This window comes from Phyllobates terribilis, unplaced genomic scaffold (genome assembly GCF_046119375.1).
Source record: "Phyllobates terribilis strain yellow unplaced genomic scaffold, ASM4611937v1 Scaffold_4__5_contigs__length_816908805, whole genome shotgun sequence".
Lineage (NCBI taxonomy): Eukaryota > Metazoa > Chordata > Amphibia > Anura > Dendrobatidae > Phyllobates > Phyllobates terribilis.
The window spans coordinates 775173205-775199277 of NW_027362764.1; the positions used below are offsets into that span (position 1 = coordinate 775173205).

General features: G+C 40.8%; 1 protein-coding gene and 1 long non-coding RNA gene across 6 annotated transcripts in view; one reads left to right on the forward strand and one right to left on the reverse strand.

Annotated features, from left to right (window-relative positions):
- LOC141266056 (uncharacterized) overlaps positions 1-19929 on the forward strand; it is a 92521-nt gene extending 72592 nt beyond the window's left edge. The window contains exons 2-3 of the long non-coding RNA XR_012320190.1: positions 13766-13895; positions 19782-19929. This is a non-coding gene — a long non-coding RNA (uncharacterized lncRNA). The remainder of the gene's footprint in view (positions 1-13765; positions 13896-19781) is intronic.
- Positions 1-26073, reverse strand: part of TRAPPC9 (trafficking protein particle complex subunit 9) — a 667549-nt gene that overhangs the window by 570459 nt on the left and 71017 nt on the right. For all 5 annotated transcript variants that reach the window (XM_073679927.1, XM_073679930.1, XM_073679928.1 and 2 more), the window contains 4 exons: positions 23362-23447; positions 16002-16128; positions 6215-6347; positions 4953-5113 (listed from right to left, as the gene is read on the reverse strand). In XM_073679927.1, coding sequence (XP_073536028.1) covers positions 4953-5113; positions 6215-6347; positions 16002-16128; positions 23362-23447 — 507 coding nt within the window. The remainder of the gene's footprint in view (positions 1-4952; positions 5114-6214; positions 6348-16001; positions 16129-23361; positions 23448-26073) is intronic.

Here is a 26073-nt window from a genome sequence, read left to right on the forward strand (position 1 = left end):
ACACGGAGGACACTGATGGTAAAAACGGACACACGGAGGACACTCATGGTAAAAACGGAGACACGGAGGACACTGATGGTAAAAACGGAGACACGGAGGACACTGATGGTAAAAACAGACACACGGAGGACAATGATGGTAAAAACGGAGACACGGATGACACTGATGGTAAAAAAGGAGACACGGATGACACTGATGGTAAAAACGGAGACACGGAGGACACTGATGGTAAAAAAGGAGACACGGATGACACTGATGGTAAAAACGGACACCGATGACACTGATGGTAAAAACAGAGACACGGAGGATACTGATGGTAAAAACAGACACCGATGACACTGATGGTAAAAACGGACACACGGAGGACACTGATGGTAAAAACAGACACACGGAGGACACTGATGGTAAAAACAGAGACACGGAGGACACTGATGGTAAAAACGGACACACGGAGGACACTCATGGTAAAAACGGAGACACGGAGGACACTGATGGTAAAAACGGAGACACGGAGGACAATGATGGTAAAAACGGAGACACGGAGGACAATGATGGTAAAAACGGAGACACGGAGGACAATGATGGTAAAAACGGAGACACGGATGACACTGATGGTAAAAAAGGAGACACGGATGACACTGATGGTAAAAACGGAGACACGGAGGACACTGATGGTAAAAAAGGAGACACGGATGACACTGATGGTAAAAACGGACACCGATGACACTGATGGTAAAAACAGAGACACGGAGGATACTGATGGTAAAAACAGACACCGATGACACTGATGGTAAAAACGGACACACGGAGGACACTGATGGTAAAAACAGACACACGGAGGACAATGATGGTAAAAACGGAGACATGGAGGACACTGATGGTAAAAACAGACACACGGAGGACAATGATGGTAAAAACGGAGACACGGAGGACACTGATGGTAAAAACAGACACACGGAGGACAATGATGGTAAAAACGGAGACACGGAGGACACTGATGGTAAAAACAGACACACGGAGGACAATGATGGTAAAAACGGAGACACGGAGGACACTGATGGTAAAAACAGACACACGGAGGACAATGATGGTAAAAACGGAGACACGGAGGACACTGATGGTAAAAACAGACACACGGATGACACTGATGGTGAAAACGGAGACACGGAGGACACTGATGGTAAAAACAGACACACGGATGACACTGATGGTGAAAACGGAGACACGGAGGACACTGATGGTAAAAACAGACACACGGAGGACACTGATGGTAAAAACAGAGACACGGAGGACACTGATGGTAAAAACAGACACACGGATGACACTGATGGTAAAAACGGAGACACGGAGGACACTGATGGTAAAAACAGACACACGGAGGACAATGATGGTAAAAACGGAGACACGGAGGACACTGATGGTAAAAACAGACACACGGATGACACTGATGGTAAAAACGGAGACACGGAGGACACTGATGGTAAAAACAGACACACGGAGGACAATGATGGTAAAAACGGAGACACGGAGGACACTGATGGTAAAAACAGACACACGGAGGACAATGATGGTAAAAACGGAGACACGGAGGACACGGATGGTAAAAACAGACACACGGAGGACAATGATGGTAAAAACGGAGACACGGAGGACACTGATGGTAAAAACAGACACTGATGACACTGATGATAAAAACAGACACACGGAGGACAATGATGGTAAAAACGGACACACGGAGGACAATGATGGTAAAAATGGATCACGGAGGACACTGATGGTAAAAACGGACACACGGAGGACACTGATGGTAAAAAAGGACACACGGAGGACCCTGATGGTAAAAAAGGACACACGGAGGACACTGATGGTAAAAAAGGACACAACACACGGAGGACACTGATGGTAAAAAAGGAGACACGGATGACACTGATGGTAAAAACAGAGACAGGGAGGACACTGATGGTAAAAATGGATTACGGAGGACACTGATGGTAAAAACAGAGACACGGAGGACACTGATGGTAAAAACAGACACACGGAGGACACTGATGGTAAAAAAGGACACACGGAGGACACTGATGGTAAAAAAGGACACACGGAGGACACTGATGGTAAAAAAGGACACACGGAGGACACTGATGGTAAAAAAGGACACACGGAGGACACTGATGGTAAAAATGGATCACAGAGGACACTGATGGTAAAAAAGGACACACGGAGGACAATGATGGTAAAAAAGGACACACGGAGGACACTGATGGTAAAAATGGATGACGCTGGTACCATTTTTCACGTACGTGTTTAATCACAGACGTGTGAATTAGGCCTTAGACTGCAACAGAGACAGAGATTGTGCATCTGTACATAATGCTGTATTTATTTCTGGTTATCTGATGGACACCATGAGAGAATCCCAACAGAACCCATTATAGTCTGTCAGGCACTTTGTGTTAATCTTTTTCTGGATCCATCTCTTGGAATTCATGCGTCTAAAAACATAGAAGAAAATGGAATTCCTAAAGTAAATGCGAACAAAGCCTTACAGGTTCAATGACGAGAAGTCGTGAGATGACGCCGACACTTGGAAAGCTAAAAGATAGGATGTTCTGAGAAAATTAAAGTGATGTACATAAAGTGTTAAAATGGCGACAATATAAGACAAAGTTACCAGTGGAAATATAGTAGACGTCTTGCAAAAAAAAAAAAAAAATTAACTTTACTTCTTACTTGCTAAATAAATCTATTTATTAATCATTGGGTTTCGTGCCTTATTACCAGGTAGTAATTCCTCCAGGAACAGAATTTCCAGCTTTCATCAAAGTTTTTGCCTAAGCAATGTTAGCTTAATGTGAACAAACCATTACCAAGGGAAAAAGAAAAAAAAAAAAAAAAAAGTTGCCTCCCATCAATCTCGGCAGACGTCTTCAGGGATCTCCTGACTTCCAAAGCTCTCGGATCAGTTAAGTGGAGAAGTCACCGGGGATTAATTTCACTTATAAACCTCCTTCCCTTCTCCCAAAAGCCGCGAGTTACACGAGGAGCCGGGTATTAGCTGTGAGATATACGAGCGCATGAAGCCGGGAGCTTTACAAAGATCTCCAGAATTAAAACAGCCATCGACTAAAGAGATCTGAAAAAGCGACTCCCTCGGCCCCGACGCGCGCTACGAGGAGCAATTAGAGGCTGCCGGGGTGTTAAAATTCAGCCCAATACCAGGAATGCAAATGTAATAAGGTCCAAACTACATATCAATCTACATAAAATTAACGTTTATCAAGTTGGTATAGAAAATTCTGAAAAAAACGGAAGAAAAAAAGGATTTTATGGTTTAATAGTGTTAGAACAATTCAAGTAAAAAAAAAAAAAAAAGTTAAATTCTATTTTCCGGCGAGCTGCAGAATTTATTATTTAGTTTTCTCACCACTCGAAATCCTAATTTTTTTAAATCAAACATTGACCATCGAGTCATTTCAGAGATAAGCCAGCTCCTAGCAGTTCCTACTAAAATAGGATAAAAAAAAATAAACGTCCTGACAAGTGTTCAGTTTCCCCAGAAAAAATAAACATGAGCAAATCTCTTTTATTAAATTGATTTATGCAGGATTGCAATTAACTTGCTTTTTTTCTTATCTGTTGTCATTCTCCTGCTTTTATCTTACATAGCGTACAGCTGGTTTCCAACCAGACACTGTGTGATCAGTGGTTACATTCCAAGAGAGCAGTTAACTCCTACCATCCCAGGCACCTCTCTCCAGCCCATTGATTTCTATACAGCAGTGAGCAGCTCACCTCCCTCCCCCTTCAGCTCCTGAGCGGTTACACTTTTCTACAGTAATTCCTGCAGTTCTTCTTTTTTCTTGTAAATCTGCCATATGGATCCAGAGATGGGTTTTTTTATTTTCTGCTCATTTTAATGGTTTTTACCATAGAGGCGTGGCACATGGTATAATACAGAACAGCCTATAGACACGCCCCAGAGGATCCTTTGAGCCACAATCTCTAAATAAAAAGGCCCATATCTCTAGAACTGTATGGCGATTCTACAATAAAGAAAGAGCGGAAAACTTAGAGGAGAAGCGTCAATAAAATAAGGAAATAAACTGGACACTCTTGACCCGGTGACAGGTCTCCTTTAGGCTTTATTTACATTTTGCATTCATCGTTATTTCAATCTATATCATATATATCTTTCCAACATATATCTGATTATTTTTCTACATGTCTAATACCTATCTAGTATATATTTATCCATCTATCCCATATCTAATTATCAGTCCTGCAAAAATACCAGCCACTGGCAGACTCCTAAAGCATCAGCAGCTTCCAGAGCAGTTCTTCTAATCAAGGCTCTCACTTTCCTGAGAAGTGTGCTTGTTTAAATGCCCCGTTATCTCTATAAGTAAATACAGCGATAGCAGTGTACACTCTACACCAAATCGCTTATAGCTGAATGTGTTACAGCAAAACTATAAAGCTCAGCACAAGTCCTGCTAATGCTACAGTTCTCCTACTGACCAAACTGTCACTCAAGGGAGAAAGCCCATCCCACCAAACCAAATAAGGAGACTGCAGAGCTGCTGAATGCACAAGTTGAGAATACCCCTTTAAGTATTGCAAGGTCTACGGTATGTAAGGAAAGGCTGGGTCCTCCAAAGCTATAGACCCTCTTTGAAGCTGCTCTTGGCTCCAACTAAATAATGACAGTCCCATTCAATAAAAATGTTGAGTATCCTAATGAAAAGTCCCAAAAATATAAGAACTCTTCACCATAAAAATTATCAGAATATTTGTGGTCAGTGAAAGGCTTAAAACAAAAAATATATATATACACAAATTAAAACGATGTAAGAAATAACAATGATCAGGATGGAGGGGAAAAAAACAAGAAATAAAGTTAGGACATTCAAAATTAATAACCAGCAGAACTTATTAAGTATTTTAGAGCCACCAACCTTTGTTATTGATCGTCTTGGAGGACACCTCTAGAGTTTCGAGGGGCTCGGTTCCAATGTTCTCCAGTTTAATCTGAAGCTTCTGGGTCTCGCCATTGAAAAGCTGAACAGACACATGGGTGGAGACATCGTCATTGGACGGCTGCAAAGAGTGGGCCGATCTGGAATGGCACAAATCACAGTCATGTTACTGTGCTCCTCCTTGTTACTCTCCATCCTGCCCATCACTCCTCCTGTTCTCTCTTAACCATCAGACTCCCTCATCAGGCTGACCACTATTTTAATACACCTGACTTGATATTGTACCTGCTGTACAAGAAACTGCACCAACATTGCTGCACAGACTTGTTTTTGCGACATACTCCTGACAAGCAGTATTAGCTACTTGACGCTTGCTTACTAACGGGTTCCTGTATTTGGATACTGAAATGTGTATCTCTGATGAAGGTCAGTCATGCCGAAGAGTCAAAAATCTGTATATACACAGTACCTGGAGTGAACACATTGCATTTATTATTGAGGGCCATATTCCAATTTATCTAAATATTTTAAAGGGTTGTTATCAGTCATTGTACAGGAGGATGAGGAGGAGGTGAGCTGTGACATCTCTTATTGTGAATGGTGGACCCTGTGTTATCTACTGTATATAGAGGTGATATCAGTCATTGAACAGGAGGGGGAGGAGGTGAGCTGTGACATCACTTATTGTGAATGGTGGATCCTGTGTTATCTACTGTATATAAAGGTGTTATCAGTCATTGTACATGAGGAGGTGATCTGTGACATCTTTCCTTGTTATCCTGTCTGTGATGATAATGAGACTGTTGAAAAGACAGCTGTGCAAAACATTAAGTAGGAGTCTAATTTTAGACCTAGTGGCCAGAGTCAAAATGTAAAGATTTTGGGTTTTGTGATAGATACTTATATGGAAAATTGAAAAAAAAATATTATGAGACATCTTTAAAAATTACTTTTAACAATAAAAGCTTAATTTAGATAACCGATCATTTTCTAATGAGAAAAAGCCATAAACTATTCTTCCATTGTGGAGTGTTTGGAAGTACAAAGAGTAAACCCAGGAGAATATACAAAGTACATTCACATGGAGTTGATCAGATTTCTGCCCAAGACCCTGGCGCTGTCGAGCCAAGGACCAAGGCGCTGTCGAGACAAGGACCAAGGCGCTGTCGAGCCCAGATATAAGCACTGAAGCATGAGCATGTATCGGAGTATCTGAGTGTCTCAGCGCTGTAAATACTTGCCTGGGTAGAGAGGTGCTGATCTGTAATCTTGGCAAAGCCGGAATCACGTCCACCGTACAGCCGTTGTTTTTGAGGCCGGGGAGGTTGTCGAGAAGACAGTCGCTGTACACCCCAAATACAGATGTGTGATAACCTGTAACCGCAGAGGAGAGAATGGTGAGATATCAGAATAATGAATGGTGAGCAGATGCATCAGTTGGAGCCCGCCCCTAACTCCAAAGATTAAAGAGAGGGGGTCCAATACACAAAGGTGGTCCTGAGCATGTGACCCCATAATGCACTTATTACATGACTCCTAGATCAGAACTACATAATATGTCACAACCCCAGCGAAAGAGCGGAAGAAGTCTGCTGAAATCCTTCTGGAACCTTCTGGAACCGCCGCCTTAAAGATAAGACATTATCAGACAACATAATTTTTTATTACGATAGCTACACATAGTCCCAACTTTATGCTATATAGCTTCCATGCCAAAGATACAAACTGGCGGGGCAAGGAGAAGTGTGATGGTCCACATGAGTAGAAGCATGACTGAGTCAAATTTGCGCCATTTTGGCTATATGAGGTTAGAAAGCAAATTGGTGGTCACGACTAGCTCGGCTTTGATAGGATATTGCATAGACATCTATACTTTGATCGTGTTCTGGAGTTGAGTTCCCTGTACAAAGCATTTTCACAAGTGATCCTGTTAGGTCATGTACATTCTTCTGGTCTTTTTTTTTTTATTTTTTACATTTTGGGATGAGAGAGATAAAGGAGCCCATGGAGAAGCCTCCTCCGCACATGAGACAAACGAAAAACCTGGCTTTCTCAGTGCAGGCACCCAACAGGAATCCTGGATTCCAGTGTGAATGTGCCCAAGGAGAAACCTGACTTCTGCTGCGCGTGCATCTATCGAGAAACCTGAGTTTCACTGGCCATTGCGCCTCACGAAAGGCATGGCATCATCTGTGCATTAACCCAACTAGAAATGTGGCTTCATCTGAGCATGAACCCAAAGAGAAACCTGAGATTCACTAGCCCCTGTGCCCAACGAGAGAAATTGCATGCTCCCAATGAGAAACCTGCTTCCTTTGCGCATACGCCCAATGAGAAACCTGATTCTTTTACGCATGAGCCCAACTACAAATCAGGCTTCCTCTGCCTATGAACTCAATGAGAAACTGGACTTTCTCTGCACATGAACCCAACAAGAAACCTGGCTTCCTCTGCGCATGAACCTAAAGACAAGTCTGGTTTCCTCTGCCCATGAACTCAATGAGAAACCTGACTTTCTCTGCACATGAATCTAAAAAACGTGGCTTCCTCCGCGCATGAACGCAACGAGAAACCAGACTTCCTCCGCGCATGAACCCAACGAGAAACCAGGCTTCCTCCGCGCATGAACCCAACGAGAAACCAGGCTTCCTCCGCGCATGAACCCAACGAGAAACCAGGCTTCCTCCGAGCATGAACCCAACGAGAAACCAGGCTTCTTCCGCGCATAAACCCAACGAGAAACCAGGCTTCCTCCGAGCATGAACCCAACGAGAAACCAGACTTCCTCCTCGCATGAACCCAAAGAGAAACCAGGCTTCCTCCGCGCATGAACCCAACGAGAAACCAGGCTTCCTCCGAGCATGAACCCAACAAGAAACCAGACTTCTTCCGCGCATGATCCCAACGAGAAACCAGGCTTCCTCCGAGCATGAACCCAACGAGAAACCAGACTTCCTCCTCGCATGAACCCAAAGAGAAACCAGACTTCCTCTGCGCATGAATCCAACGAGAAACTAGACTTCCTCTGCGCATGAACCTAACGAGAAACCAGGCTTCCTCTGCGCATGAACCCAAAGAGAAACCACACTTCCTCTGCGCATGAATCCAACAAGAAACCAGACTTCCTCTGCGTATGAACCCAACGAGAAACCAGACTTCCTCTGCCCGTGAACCCAACGAGAAACCTGGCTTTCTCTGCGCATGAACCCAACAGGAAACCAGACTTCCTCTGCCCATGAACCCAAAGAAAAACCAGGCTTCCTCTGCCCATGAACCCAACGAGAAACCAGGCTTCCTCTGCCCATGAACCCAACGAGAAACCAGGCTTCCTCTGCGCGTGAACCCAATGAGAAACCAGGCTTCCTCTGCGCATGAACCCAACGTGAAACCAGACATCCTCTGCGCATGAATCCAACGAGAAACCAGACTTCCTCTGCCCATGAACCCAAAGAGAAACCAGGCTTCCTCTGCGCATGAACCTAACAAGAAACCTAATTTCCTCGGCGCATGAACCCAAAGAGAAACCTGGCTTCCTCTACACATGAACCCAAAGACAAGCCTGGTTTCCTCTGCACATTCACCTAATGAGAAACCTGGTTTCCTCTGCACATTCACCTAATGAGAAACCTCGTTTCCTCTGCACATGCACCCAGTTTATAACTTTTTTCTCTGCCTAGGAGTCTAATGCGAAACCTGGCTTGCTCTACTCATACATCCAACAGGGAACCTGGTTTCCTCTGCCCATGTGTCGAATGAGAAACTTTGCTTCATCTGCAAATAACCTGAGAAGGGAGCATGTATGTTCTGCCCATGCACCCAATGACATATGTTTTTTTTCTGCAAATGTGCCCAATGAGGACGCTGCCTTAACGTGTGTGCCCCTGAATAAGGGACAAAACAAGGCCCCCTCCAGAAGAGCCTCCCTTTAAAAATAAATGAGTAGAGCAGTAAGAGAATACAGGTTGTAAGGGGAAAAAGCAGGGAAGCATTTAAAAAAACTTTTTGTGAAGTTACTGGAAAACTTCTTTAAGTAAATAGGACTGGGCTGCAATTCCACACACATCCTGTTAACAGGTGTGGCAGTATTTGAAAAGAAAGCAGCTATGTTTTTTTTGGAATCCATCATACTTTGTGATGTTACCTTACAAAAAAAGAAAACCCCAAAGCTTAGGCAAACAAAAATTCATTGCCCAGTGTCGCATATTTGCAATAGTCCAGCAAAATCTTTCATCTGGATAAATGTATTTCCAGGTGTAAAAAAGTTAATTCTGCTCCTTGAGAACCTTCGCTGACTTAATACTTTAATACTAGTCTTGCTCAGTGATGTGAACACGGCTTTAAATAGAAGGGACATGAAGCTCCCACCTGAGGCACAGCTCATTACATCTCCCCGATAGTTGGGTCCTCAAGCTGTGAGCCGTTCTCACTGACATAAATTTGCATCTGATTCTCTGTAATTTATTTATTGAGATGCTGGGACATGTGTGAGTGGAGGAAGTTCTGCTCCTTAAATGCTACAAACCCAACGTGGGGAGAGAATACTAAAGATAAACCACCCCTTTCACGGCAAGGTGGAAGCCTAAGGAAAGTTTTCAGGGACACGTAAGAGGAGGGAGAACTCGCACCCTTCTCAGGAAGAAGAGTTAGGGATCACGATGACGCTCCTAAGCTTGGTTGGCAATAGATGGAAGCGTCCATAATTGGGTTATGTCCTACACAACTCTTACGGTAGACAAGTGTAAAAGCAGACGGGAATTTTAGTTACGGTTCTTGAGCAAAAAAGGTGGAAATCTTCTCAAAAAGTGAATAAAAAAAATGTTTAAATATCAGGAGCTACTTATCACGTAAAGACAGTGGTTTAAAAAAATGGTCAAAATGGCGATTATTATAGGTCATATCCATTAGGACTTCCACGACCTCTTCAGACCAGAATTATGTGCCATCTCCAATGAGAGCTCTCCAGATCAGAACGTCCTGTTGTTACAAACCTGTCCTGGGTTTCCCTGACTCCATTTCCTTTCTCTGGGTCCGCTGCCTTCTGTTGTGCTCCACATCAGGTTTTGCAGGTAGCCCAGCGTGAATCAATGACAATCTCCTTAGACCTACTTACCTTAATTCACATTAAGAGACAAGTGTGTCTTAGGGTTCAGAGCCAAGTCCTATGTTTGGTGTGCTCCACCTTCTATGCTTTACTTGCTTCCAGCCCTGCTGGGCTCCACGTCATCCGTCTGGCTGCTCCTGAGAGTCCTGCATGTGCCAAGTCCTCGCTGTCCACGTGCTGAGGTCCGTCCTCCCCCACCTAGACCTGGGGCTCAAAGGATCAACCTAACCTGGTGAGTCTAACACCTGTACTCCACTTGGGTCTTCCAATTTCTAACTTTCACCATGACAGATCACTGTTTCAGTAGTCAGAAATCCACAGGGGTCAGTTGTCACCGGTGTGTCAGGTTTGACAGACAGTCATTCTGGATCCGGCTGTAGAAGGCCTTGCAGACACCTTCTTGATCCTTTCATCATCCCTCCCTCTCTAGAACCCAGCGGTGATCTCCACCTTCTACTGCTAATTAACACACCCTTCCTGGATCTTTAAATACACTCAGTTTCTCCAGAGAGCTGCTGGTGATGGAGTAAAATCCTCTGTTCAGGTCTTCAGTTCTATCAGACGGCTAGATTCTTCTTGGGAGTTCCTTTGGGGATTGTAGTCGTGATCTCTCTGGTGTCTTCTCAAATCTAAGTGTATCCCCTTGTCTGTTTCCCTTGTTTGTCTTTAGTTGCAGTGAGGCTGACTCGTGCTCACCCCTCCCCCTCCCTACCTAGGGCCTAGCTCTAGGTTCAGCCAGGGCTAAGGTATCCTGCTCGGCGATGGGTGCGGAACCTATTTAGGGACGATAGGGTAGTCAGGGTGTTAGATCTGCTTAGGGGTCTCCACTCCCCCTTTCCCGTCGTAGTACGCTGGGTTCTTCCCATACCTAGCATGACATCACTTCACTTAGTAATTTAAAACGACAGTCGGTCCAACTGGTCAAAGTTAGTCCATTACAGCAGACTTATCTTGTTTATGGGCAGTCATACTTTCTTTAGGACCAGGCTTTTTTTTTTTCCAAAACCCATAACATTATTATTTTTTCCTGGTGATGAAGGCCATTTCTTGCAGAAAAATTGACGCCATTTTGGGGTACATATAATTTATTGGTAAGATTTTTTTTTTTTTTTTTAGTACAAAATGTAAAAACAAAAACATAGAGCCTGACGCTGATTTCAGCATCTTTCGTTTTACTTTTTTTTTTTTTTCTACAGGTCTATACAATGGTAGAAAATAAAGCCGGCCAAACACAGCCGACTCGGCTGTTTCTCCCGTGCACTTGTTCGGCCGAGCGCGCCTGTGTTTTTTATGAGAAAGCCGCCATGATCTCTGTCGGTGGCTTATCTCCTAGAGAACAAAGCATCGGCCGTCCGAAAAAGGACACACCCGATCAACATCTCCTCCAACAATCAGTCGACCGGCGCCCCCCATATGTTACAGAATATCGGCCGAAACTGTCGATATTGGCAGGTGCAGATGTGTATTGGGGGGGCATAAAATGCAGAGACTATTAGCTTTTATAGCTTTAATGTACATATACAGTACAGACCAAAAGTTTGGACACACCTTCTCATTTAAAGATTTTTCTGTATTTTCATGACTATGAATATTGTACATTCACACTGAAGGCATCAAAACTATGAATTAACACATGTGGAATTATATACTTAACAAAAAAGTGTGAAACAACTGAAAATATGTCTTATATTCTAGGTTCTTCAAAGTAGCCACCTTTTGCTTTGATGACTGCTTTGCACACTCTTGGCATTCTCTTGATGAGCTTCAAGAGGTAGTCACCGGAAATGGTCTTCCAACAATCTTGAAGGAGCTCCCAGAGATGCTTAGCACTTGTTGGCCCTTTTGCCTTCACTCTGCGGTCCAGCTCACCCCAAACCATCTGGATTGGGTTCGGGTCTGGTGACTGTGGAGGCCAGGTCATCTTGCGTAGCACCCCATCACTCTCCTTCTCGGTCAAATAGCCCTTACACAGCCTGGAGGTGTTTGGGGTCATTGTCCTGCTGAAAAATAAATGATGGTCCAACTAAACGCAAACCGGATGGAATAGCATGCCGCTGCAAGATGCTGTGGTAGCCATGCTGGTTCAGTATGCCTTCAATTTTGAATAAATCCCCAACAGTGTCACCAGCAAAGCCCCCCCACACCATCACACCTCCTCCTCCATGCTTCACGGTGGGAAACAGGCATGTAGAGTCCATCCGTTCACCTTTTCTGCGTCGCACAAAGACATGGTGGTTGGAACCAAAGATCTCAAATTTGGACTCATCAGACCAAAGCACAGATTTCCACTGGTCTAATGTCCATTCCTTATGTTCTTTAGCCCAAACAAGTCTCTTCTGCTTGTTGGCTGTCCTTAGCAGTGGTTTCCTAGCAGCTATTTTACCATGAAGGCCTGCTGCACAAAGTCTCCTCTTAACAGTTGTTGTAGAGATGTGTCTGCTGCTAGAACTCTGTGTGGCATTGACCTGGTCTCTAATCTGAGCTGCTGTTAACCTGCGATTTCTGAGGCTGGTGACTCGGATAAACTTATCCTCAGAAGCAGAGGTGACTCTTGGTCTTCCTTTCCTGGGGCGGTCCTCATGTGAGCCAGTTTCTTTGTAGCGCTTGATGGTTTTTGCAACTGCACTTGGGGACACTTTCAAAGTTTTCCCAATTTTTTGCACTGACTGACCTTCATTTCTTAAAGTAATGATGGCCACTCATTTTTCTTTACTTAGCTGCTTTTTTCTTGCCATAATACAAATTCTAACAGTCTATTCAGTAGGACTATCAGCTGTGTATCCCCCAGACTTCTGCACAACACAACTGATGGTCCCAACTCCATTTATAAGGCAAGAAATCCCACTTATTAAACCTGACAGGGCACACCTGTGAAGTGAAAACCATTTCTAGTAACTACCTCTTGAAGCTCATCAAGAGAATGCCAAGAGTGTGCAAAGCAGTCATCAAAGCAAAAGGTGGCTACTTTGAAGAACCTAGAATATAAGACATATTTTCAGTTGTTTCACAATTTTTTGTTAAGTATATAATTCCACATGTGTTAATTCATAGTTTTGATGCCTTCAGTGTGAATGTACAATTTTCAAAGTCATGAAAATACAGAAAAATCTTTAAATGAGAAGGTGTGTCCAAACTTTTGGTCTGTACTGTAATTTATTGAATTTTTTTATATATATTTTTGAAAGAGTGGAGGGGGAAAAGTGAAAAAAGGCCAATGTGCAATTTTTTTAATTTTTTTTAACTCTATGCAATATAAACTATAAAGATTTTATTTTACAGATCATTATTTTTTTTAATTTTTTTTATAAGAAAATAAATTTTTTTTTTTTTTTTACTTTAATAAAATGTAATTATTATTTCGCTCAGTTGCCATACAAGTTCACGCAGGTAGAATTTGCTGCAAATATTTCTGCAGAAAATCTACTAGGAAATCAGATAGAAAATCTGCACAAGTAGTGCGGTTGATTACTGGGGGGGATCCAGCGTACGAATCCATCTAAAAAAAGTAGCGATGGTGCAAATCAGATCCATTAGTAACATGGTCTTCCTCCCTCTCTTCCCCAATGACTTGAAGGAGATAAAATTAACAATCTTAATAAAACTGTTCTGTGATTATCCATCGTCAGTAAATGCTCCTGCTCCTTGTACTAATTAAACCAGTTGTCATCTTGATCGATCTCTTGTCTTGCAGTAAACAGTGAACTATTCCGGCGGACGAGGAGAGGCGAGTTCATATTTGTCTTACATCCCGAAATACAAGAAAGGTCGATGCAATCAGCATTTATAGGCGTGGAGGGGAACGGTTCTTACCAGAGCTCCAGGTCTGAGCAAATATATTAATTACCGTTATTGGCACCCCTTCATTTTTTTCATAGACGGTACAATATCTTCAGAAACAAATGGAAATGTACCAAAGTTATATCCTCAGGATTTTTTAATTAGTGGTCCAAAGTAATACAACAATAAAACATTGTTCCATGTTGCAATTTCAAAGAAGAAACAGAATAAACAGCATGTGCAGTAATGAAGGCACCCCTAATTAATACTTGGTTGCACACCCTTTAGCATTGCTGACGGTCTCCAAACGTTTCTTGCAGCCATCTATAAGCTTCTTGTACTTCTCAGCTGGAATTTTCTCCTCCTCTTCCTTTGCAGTTTGTTCAAGCTCTTGAATGTTTGCAGGGTTCTTATTCCCAATGGCAGATTTCAGCTCACCCCGAAGATTTTCCATGGGATTGAGGTCAGGACTCATTGCTGGCCATTTTAAATCAGTCTATGGTTTCTTTTTCAACCATTCCTGTGTACTTTTGGATGTGTGCTTTGGGTCATTGTCTTGCTAGAGGCTCCATGATCTTTGACTCAAACCAAGTTTTCTTACACTGGGTAGGATATTACGCTATTAAATCTCTTGATAATTCTGATTTCACGATTCCTGTGATATTCTTGTACATAGGGGCAGTATTATAGTAGTTATATTCTTGTACATAGGAGCAGTATTATAGTAGTTATATTCTTGTACATAGGGGCAGTATTATAGTAGTTATATTCTTGTACATAGGAGCAGTATTATAGTAGTTATATTCTTGTACAAAGCGGCAGTATTATAGTAGTTATATTCTTGTACATAGGGGCAGTATTATAGTAGTTATATTCTTGTACATAGGGGGCAGTATTATAGTAGTTATATTCTTGTACATAGGGGGCAGTATTATAGTAGTTATATTCTTGTACATAGGGGGCAGTATTATAGTAGTTATATTCTTGTACATAGGGGCAGTATTATAGTAGTTATATTCTTGTACATAGGAGCAGTATTACAGTAGTTATATTCTTGTACATAGGGGGCAGTATTATAGTAGTTATATTCTTGTACATAGGAGCAGTATTATAGTAGTTATATTCTTGTAATTGGGGGCAGTATTATAGTAAATGCAACAAAGCAACCCCACAGCATTATGGTACATTCACCATGCTTAACTGTTGGTAAGGTGTTTTTTTCCTTATAAGCTTCATTGCGTCGTCTGTAAACAAACTGTTGCTTTGCATTGCTAAAAAGCTGTACTTTTGTTACATCTGTCCACAGAACATTTTCCCAGAAATTGTGGTTTGTCAAGGTACTCGTTGGCAAAGATCAGTCATTCTTTTTTAGATCTTTTCTTCAGCAATGGTTTCTTCCTTGGCCTTCGCCCATAAAGCTCTGCTTGGTTTAGTGTGCGGCATATGGTACTTGTTGCAACCATGACCCCAGGCTGTTCCAAGTTTGCCTTCAGGTCTTTGGATGTTTCACATAGTGTTTTTTACACCATTCGCACCAACCTTGGAAGACTTCTCTTGTCAATCTTCCTATTTCCTCCACATCCAGGGAGGTTCTTGACGGTTCCATGCTTGACAAACTTCTTAATAACATTGCATACTGTTGAAACACTGATACCAAGGTCTTTGGAGATGGCATTATACACTTTGGAAGTCATGTGTTTAGTAATAGCAGTTCTGATGTCCTCAGACAGCTCCTTTGTCTTCACCATTCTGACAAAGGAACAGGGCCTACCATGTGGCTTTTTAAAACAGTGAAGTCAACATTCATTGGCTAATTCATGTCACAAGGGAACCAACAATCAATCACAGATGAATCTCTTTTGTGATTTACCACAGGCGAGTCAAAATGTGTTTCCATACTAAATGAATGTAAAGGGTGTCAATACCAGTGACACAGCAAGCTTTAGGTTTTTCTAGTTTTCCCTCCCATTGTTTTGTTTTTTTTAATTATTGTTTATCATTTGCTCTTTTGTATTTAACACGAGTCTCTATACAATAAACTGTTTCCCTTGATTCATTTTTTTCAGGAGATATTCCACATTATGTACTTAAACTTCATGGCTGCCAATAACGCTGAGCAGAACTGTATTGTAAACATGCTGGAGTCTTACCATTGACTGCTATTTGCCCAGTGGTTCTGGGGACGCCAACTAAAGTGACGGGATAAAGGCCGGATTCTGCAGGAAGTGACAGAGCCGCTGGGAGAGATTCAAATTCCACCCCGCTGGTCAGCAGTCCCTGCAATCACAAAGGAAAACTGTACAATTCACATAATAATGACACCTTGTGTTGGGTAACAGTGTATATACATTTTACATATCGGAAGAGCAAACACGAGACACCCACTGAAAAACTGATACCACGTTGTGCAACATTCTTCTTACTAATAATGCTTACATACAAGCAAATAACTGCTATAATACTGCCCCCTATGTACAAAAATATAACTACTATAATACTGCTCCTATGTACAAGAATATAACTACTATAATACTGCTCCTATGTACTAGAATATAACTACTATAATACTGCCCCCTCTGTACAAGAATATAACAACTATAATACTGCTCCTATGTACAGGAATATAACTACTATAATACTGCCCCTATGTACAAGAATATAACTACTATAATACTGCTCCTATGTACAAGAATATAACTACTATAATACTGCCTCTATGTACAAGAATATAACTACTATAATACTGCCCCCTATGTACAAGAATATAACTACTATAATACTGTCCCCTATGCACAAGAATATAACTACTATAATACTGCTCCTATGTACAAGAATATAACTACTGTAATACTGCTCCTATGTACAGGAATATAACTACTATAATCCCGATTCTATGTACAAGAATATAACTACTATAATACTGCCCCTATGCACAAGAATATAACTACTATAATACTGCTCCTATGTACAAGAATATAACTACTATAATACTGCCCCCTCTGTACAAGAATATCACTACTATAATACTGCTCCTATGTACAGGAATATAACTACTATAATACTGCTCCTATGTACAGGAATATAACTACTATAATCCCGATTCTATGTACAAGAATATAACTACTATAATACTGCCCCTATGCACAAGAATATAACTACTATAATACTGCTCCTATGTACAAGAATATAACTACTATAATACTGCCCCCTCTGTACAAGAATATAACTACTATAATACTGCTCCTATGTACAGGAATATAACTACTATAATACTGCTCCTATGTACAAGAATATAACTACTATAATACTGCCCCTATGTACAAGAATATAACTACTATAATACTGCTCCTATGTACAAGAATATAACTACTATAATACTGCTCCAATGTACAAGAATATAACTACTATAATACTGCTCCTATGTACAAGAATATAACTACTATAATACTGCCCCCTCTGTACAAGAATATAACTACTATAATACTGCTCCTATGTACAGGAATATAACTACTATAATACTGCTCCAATGTACAAGAATATAACTACTATAATACTGCCCATATGTACAAGAATATAACTACTATAATACTGCTCCTATGTACAAGAATATAACTACTATAATACTGCCCCTATGTACAAGAATATAACTACTATAATACTGCTCCTATGTACAAGAATATAACTACTATAATACTGCTCCAATGTACAAGAATATAACTACTATAATACTGCTCCTATGTACAAGAACATAACTACTATAATACTGCTCCTATGTACAAGAATATAACTACTATAATACTGCCCCTATGTACAAGAATATAACTACTATAATACTGCCCCCTATGTACAAGAATATAACTACTATAATACTGCTCCTATGTACAAGAATATAACTACTATAATACTGCCCCCTATGTACAAGAATATAACTACTATAATACTGCTCCTATGTACAAGAATATAACTACTATAATACTGCTCCTATGTACAAGAATATAACTACTATAATATTCTTCTATGTACAAGAATATAACCACTATAATACTGCCCCCTATGTACAAGAATATAACTACTATAATACTGCTCCTATATACAAGAATATAACTACTATAATACTGCTCCTATGTACAAGAATATAACTACTATAATACTGCTCCCTATGTACAAGAATATAACTACTATAATACTGCTCCTATGTACAAGAATATAACTACTATAATACTGCCCCCTATGTACAAGAATATAACTACTATAATACTGCTCCTATGTACAAGAATATAACTACTATAATACTGCTCCTATGTACAAGAATATAACTACTATAATATTCTTCTATGTACAAGAATATAACCACTATAATACTGCCCCCTATGTACAAGAATATAACTACTATAATATTGCTCCTATATACAAGAATATAACTACTATAATACTGCTCCTATGTACAAGAATATAACTACTATAATACTGCTCCCTATGTACAAGAATATAACTACTATAATACTGCTCCTATGTACAAGAATATAACTACTATAATACTGCCCCCTATGTACAAGAATATAACTACTATAATACTGCTCCTATGTACAAGAATATAACTACTATAATACTGCTCCTATGTACAAGAATATAACTACTATAATATTCTTCTATGTACAAGAATATAACCACTATAATACTGCCCCCTATGTACAAGAATATAACTACTATAATACTGCTCCTATATACAAGAATATAACTACTATAATACTGGACAATGTGAAACCATTCCGTCACTTCTTTTAGACTCTTATTCTCGTCTGGATTCACGTCTTGTACAGTTCACTCTGCCGTCTCTGTATTTTTTACCTGTCCCAGCAGAGATTGTGAGATGGTTATTAATACAATGTCTCTTGGTCGGGAACAAGACAGATTATTCCTTCTAATTAAACATATAAAAAAAATAGAAGATAAAACTCCACTTGAGTCTGACAATCAATAATGGGGTGAGATGAGGATTCGGCGAGATCCGGCAATCGTTCAGAGGCTTGTCACTGTACAGCAAAAGACGTATAGAAAAACACAGCGCAGGATGTGAGCAGCGAATGTAAATGTCAAAGGAGAGAAGATGCGACGGGGATTTATACGAACAGAATCGAGAGCCGATGTTCTTCTTCCTCTTACAATGTAACAAGGAAAGGATGCAAATCTAATTACAAATAACTAATGAGTCAAAAAGGACCGAAAATGACTAAGATGACCTGAGCAGCTCGAGCCGTCTAGATCGGCAGATCGGCTGAGCTCAGTGATTGGCTGCAGTGTTGTCAACATGACGTCTACGTGACAAAGACTAGTGCAATAGCGGAGACACATCCTTGGCCCCAAGGAAGGTAAGTAAAAGCACAGGATGCTTTTTTTTACATCAAGCTGTGCAGCTAGGGAAACGTTTTCAGAAAAAAGTACCATCCCTTTTAAAGGGGTGTTCTCAAGTTATTAAACGGTTTTACTTATTTAGATAAATAAGCAAGTTTGCAATTGACTTGCTTATTCTATCTGCTGATATTCCTTTGCAATGAGAGCTTTTATCTTACATAGTACACAGCTTGTTTCACAAAAGCTCGACTACCAGAGCCTGGCCAAATGTGTGCAGTAGTTACATTTTAGGCTGAGTTAACTCCTAGGATACTAGTCAGCTCTTTCCAGCCTATTGATTTTTTTTTTACAGCAGTTGGCTAATCACTTCCTTTTCAGCTCCTGGCTAATGTGCTATTATCAGTCCTGTAGAATTACAATCCTCTAACCTCCAGCACTGCAGTTTCCAGAGCAGTTCCCCTAATTATGGTTCTCACTTTCCTGAGCCAAGTGATTGTTTAAAGTCCCTGTTATTTCTATCTGCAGATATAGTGATAACGATTCAGAACAAACACTGACACACTAATGTGTTGTAACAGGATGGAGCTCCTGACCAGAACTGTCAATAAAGGAAAAGCACCCAAGGAACCAGGAAGTAAGGAGACTGTAGAGCTCTGAGCTGCTCCAGAGACAACTTGAGAATACCCCTTTAAACGAAACCTGTCAGCGAAGATAAGGATTACAACAAAATGAAGTAATGAAATAAAGACATGAAATTATAAATATATATGTCAGTTGTGGGAATGGGTCAATAAAACAAATCAAGTGTATTTCATTTTATCTTCCTCCATTTTAATTTGACTTTTTTAACCCCTTTTCTGACAGCAATGCGGTAAGGTTAAGGCTATGTTCACACATTTAGTTTTTTTTTCCAGCGTTTTTAAATGCTAATTTTCAGCTGAATTTTACAGTACCAGCAAAGTCTATGAGATTCCAGAAATCACATGCACACATCTTGTTTTGTTTTTTTTTGCTAATTTTTTTTAATCAGGATTTTGTGCTTTGCATGTTTTTTTTTGCACAATAGAGCATGTCACTTCCTTCAGCGTTTTTCACCCATTGGATGTAATGGGTAGTGAAAAATCGCCAAGTGTGAACATAGCTATCAGGTTTTGCTGTGTTTTTAGTGAAAATAAGTTAGTACAACAGTATGTGAAATCCCCTTTTTTTTTTTTTTGGGATTATACCATCTTGTCTTGGTCACTGAGATGGTAGTTTGTATTAGGAGAGTTTAATTAAATTAGTGATGAGTAAACAGCAAACATTGGCTGAGCTACGTGTGACATTGAACAATACCTGTGGCCCAGGGAGGTGTGAAATTGAACAATCCCTGAGCAACTGAATGGCAGACCATAGTGTTAAAGTAAATAGTTTTATACAAACTCAATGCATTGCCAGTGTCTTAGTTAAACTATTCCTGAACAATTCACCCCCCCACTGTTACATTTGAAACTCTGGTTAATATGGTTTCACATATGTCTTACATTGGTGACCTGTGTTCATGCTTCTGCGGTGGAAGCAAAGCTGAACTTTGGAATCCTGAAAAACACACCAAAACCTGCGTTTATGATGCAGCTTCTTTCCTGCCAAGAGATCAGGTTTTGCTGCAGAAAAAAAAAACGCTGAAAAGACGCAATGTTTGCACTTAGCCTGAATATATGGCGATCACAGACCAGTAACATTGCCCTTTTTGCCTTATTACCATACACTCCAAATTCTAAAAATATCAGTCCCCGATTCGTTCATCAGTGAGTGCCGGAGCTAAGACAGATTTTGGTTCCATTTCCACTGCCCCTAAAAATTGCAATAAAAATTTGAATAACCCAAAATTTTACCTTTTTTTTTTTTCAGGTTGGAAAGTGACGAAGGTTTTTTTTTTAAATTAATTAATTCATTTTGATTTTCTTTCCACTTGTCATCAGCAGGACCGATCACTTGGTTGGACATTAAACAGCCCAATGATAACAAGGATAAGGGGGGGGGGGGGGGAGAAAAAAAACCTCCCTCCTTCCTCCGGGCAATAAATACTAAAGATGACACAAAGTAACAAAAATAGCTGCAAAAGGACATTGTCACGTCAGCCAGCGAGCGGCTCAGTGGTCACGGTGACCCTCTCGGTAATTTCTATCTCTTGCTACATTCGCCTGGAAGTTAAGTGCTTATAGATGTGTGTTGTAAGGGGATAGCGAGGCGAGGCGGGTGGGGGGCCGACATCTATTACAGCCCCATTAACGCCGGTGACGTCTGTGAACTGAAACCCTGCACCGGACCCCCGGGGGCCAGTGACCGTCAGCTATACAGCGGCCTTGCTGCAGTTAATCCATTTTGCTGAGCGTTAGTTTAAATTTGTTATGAGTTCTAGGAAAAAAGGAGGTCGCGGTGGGATTAGAGGAGGCCAATAAAGGCTGCAATGATCATATATACAATATTATACACATCTGTACATGTAGGGCACGGGAGCCGTTAATATGATCCTGATCATATAATATAATATAAAATATATACACACACACACATATATATATATATACACACACACACATATATATATATACACATATATATATATATATATATACACATATATATATATATATATATATATATATATATACATATATATATATATATATATATATATATATATATACATATATATATATATACACATATATATATATACACATATATATATATATACACATATATATATATATATACACATATATATACACATATATATATATATATACACACCCTCACCCTCGGCCAGGGACGTCTCTGGTGGCTGCTTGTTCTGCGCTTATCATTAAACCCATAAAGACCTGACAGGCGGCTTTATCATGGGGGCCTCGGAGCTTGAAATTAACCTTCCTGATATAGAAGTTTCTCCGAGACGATTAGTTATTATTGGGTTTACGTCGCCGTTGCGATTTTTTGTCACCCTATTAAACCAGCGGCGTTCGCCATTCTACTTACTAAGGGTTTTTTTTTTTTTTCCTCGCTTTGTAAAGTGAGAAATCTATTATCCTCCTAATTGTACGGCGTCAGCAGACCCATGTCAGGGAGCGGACAACGTCGGAGAACTGGAAATGCGCCCCTCAGACAACACTTCCTGTCCCCCATGCTATGGGATTGTACTGTACTTTAGGATAATAAAAGCGAGGTTGATTCTCTTCTTTCATTTTTTTTTTTTTAATACCTAAATAAAGGTTTAAAAGTTTCTGTGTTTTTGCTCTGTAATCTGAGAGCAGCATAATGTAGAGACAGAGACCCTGATTCCAGCAATGTGTCACTTGCTGAGCTGCTTGCTGTAGTTTTGATAGAATCTCAGTTTTCTCTGTCTTGATTGCAGCAGTGCTATGGCTACTGAGCTGCGTATAACCCCGCCCACACTCCTGATTTGCAGCTTCCTCCAGTGTACACTGCCAATCAGTGGAGGGGGGCGGGGTTACACACACTAGCTGGACTGCTTGGCATGCACAACTAGTCCTGAAGTGATAATCTCCTGCTGATAAAACACTGATTGTATTAAAACTGCAGCAAGCTGATGAGCAAGTGACACATCGCTGAAATCAGGGTCTCAGACCCTACATTATGCTGCTTTCAAATTACGGACTGGTTATCACTGGCAGTCTTCTGCGCTGAATTCTTTAGGGCGGTCTATCAAGATCAATGCCTTCGGTTACCTTCTCTGAATGGGCCCCTCCAAGGACCAACAGGTCCTACTACCTGGACTCAAGCTGCAGCTAAGCACCAAGTGGCTATCGGTGCCACCGAAGGAGCGCTCATATACCCTATGGACCCTTGCGCTGCTCCGTCTTGCTGGCCGGGTCCCCCACCAGGTTCTTCACTATGTCCTATGGCCTGGTTGGCGGCGGACTTCTGCAGACAATCATTGGCAGCAGCTGTAACCGACATGTTACTGCAGTAGCCACTGCTCCGGCCAGGCTGGAAGAGAAGGTGGAAAGACCGGAGGAGAACCTGGCCAATGACGGAGGTCCATGGGTGGCTATGCGCTATTTATTTTTTTAATGCACCTTTTGATCATAGACGTGCCTTAAATAAAGTTCTCCTATACATTTTAGCATCAACTGCTTGTGTTAAATAAGGACTCACCATGGTCTCCACTCTTAGTTCAAAGGGCATGGGGTTGTAGACCATCAGCTGCACCTCACATACATCCCCCTGCACCCACTGGAAGTCTGGAAAAAGGCAAAAAAGCATATAAATCAAAAATGTATTGTACTGCAATACTCCGAGAAAGTATCGCACATAACAGGCTTAGATACACAGCTCAACACACAGTATCACATGATGGGGTTAGATACACAGCTCAACACACCGTATGACATGATAGGGTTAGATACAGAGCTCAGCAAACAAAATCACACATGATAGGGTTAGATACAGAGCTCAGCAGACAGAATCACACATGATAGGGTTAGATACACAGCTCAGCAGACAGAATCACACATGATAGGGTTAGATACACAGCTCAGCAGACAAAATCACACATGATAGGGTTAGATACAGTGGATGTAAAAAGTCTACACACCCCTGTTAAAATTCCAGGTTTTTGTCAAGTAGGAAAAAAAAAAAAAAAAAACCTACCTAGAAAAATCATTTCAGAACTTTTCCCACCTTTAATGTCGCCCATAATCTATAGAAATCCATTGGGAAACAAACGGAAATCTTTTCAGGTGAAAAAAAAAAGTAAAATAAAAGAATGTGGTTGCATAAATCTGCACACCCTTAGACTAATACTTTTGTTGAAGTCCCCTTTGAATTTCAGGCATCAGTCAGTCTTTTTGGGCAGGGGTCTATCGTCATGGCACACCCAGAATTGTCAATCTTTGCCCGCTCTTCCTTGCTGCAGCTCTACATCTGGCAGATTACAGGGGCATCTCCTGTGTGCAGCGCCCTCTTTAGGTCACCCAGAGACTTTCTATTAGATTCAGGTCTGGGCTCTGGACGGGCCATTTCAAAACTGTGATCTTCTTCTGGAGAACCCTTTCTTTTGTTGATCTGGAGATTGCTTAGGATCATTGTCGTGCTGAAAGGTAAAATTCCCCTTCATCTTCAGTTTAGCAGAGACCTGAAGGTTTTCATGAAAAATTGTTTGATATTTGGACTGTTCTTAATTCTCTCCACCTTGACTAAAGACAAGTTCCAGCTTCCAAAAAACAGCTCCAAAAGCACAATGCTGCCTCCACCATGCTTCACTGTGGGTATGGTGATCTTTTTGTGATGATGATAATGATGAGCAGTGTTGGGCTTTGTGCCAAACACACCTTTGGGAATTATGGCCAAAAAGTTCTACCGTGGTCTCATCAGGCCAGAACCCGTTTCCCACATAGTTTTGGCAGACTTTATTGTAGGTTTTGGCTTAACATAGCCGGGTTTCAATGTTTTTCTAAGAAAAGGCTTCCATCTTCACACCCTACTCCACAGATCAGACATATAAAGAATATGGGAGATTGTTATTACATGCACTACACAACCAGTACTGGTCAGAAATTCCTGCAGCTCCTTTAATGTTGCTATAGGCCTCTAGGCAACCTTCCAGACTAATTTTCTTCTTGACTTTTCATCAAGTTTTGGGGGACTTCCATTTCTAGCTAATGTCACTTTTGTACCAAATATAAGTCACTTTTTGATGACGTCTTTGGATTGTCCATGGTAGATCTGACGACTTGGAAAAAAATTGGTACCATTCTCCTAACTAATAACTTTCGATAACGAGATCCATTTGCTGCTTTGTCAGCTGTTTAAGGTCCATGGCTTCTGCTATAAAATGCAACTTAGAAGATGTGAGTCAAATCCTAGTAGAACAGCAAGATTTTCGATGGTGTTAATCAGAATCCCTGTAAATAATGGCAGCTGTGTACTGACTACTATGTAACATCAGTGTAAATGTGGTTGGATAATTCTGAACACAACCACAAGCAAAGGTGGAAAAAGTTCTGAAACGATTCTTCTTCCTGGGATTGATTTTTATTTTACATGACATAAACCTGGCATTTAACCAGGGTGTGTAAACTTGTCACACATGATAGGATTAGATACACCAGCTCTGCTTTCCTATGTGACATAACCAGAAGTCCCTCATAAAGTATACCTGATATCAGTGCAGTTTTCTGAGCAGTCGCACAAATCTCCGTACTATTGCAGAATATGTCCTTGCTTAATAAATAGCACTAGAATATCTTTTTTGCATAAACCAGTAAGTAATATAAGCAGGGACGGGACGGGCAGAAACTGCAGCATGCGGCAGCGAGAAGGGTTTACATTACGGATGATAAAGCAGAACCATTAACATGATTTCACAATACTAAATACAAACTACATGGGAATATATATATATATATATATATATATATATATATATATATACACACACATACAGTAAAGACCAAAAGTTTGGACACACCTTCTCATTTAAAGATTTTTCTGTATTTTCATGACTATGAAAATTGTACATTCACACTGAAGGCATCAAAACTATGAATTACCACATGTGGAATTATATACTTAACAAAAAAGTGTGAAACAACTGAAAATATGTCTTATATTCTAGGTTCTTCACAGTAGCCACCTTTTTCTTTGATGACTGCTTTGCACACTCTTGGCATTCTCTTGATGAGCTTCAAGAGGTAGTCACCGGAAATGGTCTTCCATCAATCTTGAAGGAGTTCCCAGAGAAGCTTAGCACTTGTTGGCCCTTTTGCCTTCACTCTGCGGTCCAGCTCACCCCAAACCATCTCGATTGGGTTCAGGTCTGGTGACTGTGGAGGCCAGGTCATCTGGCATAGCACCCCATCACTCTCC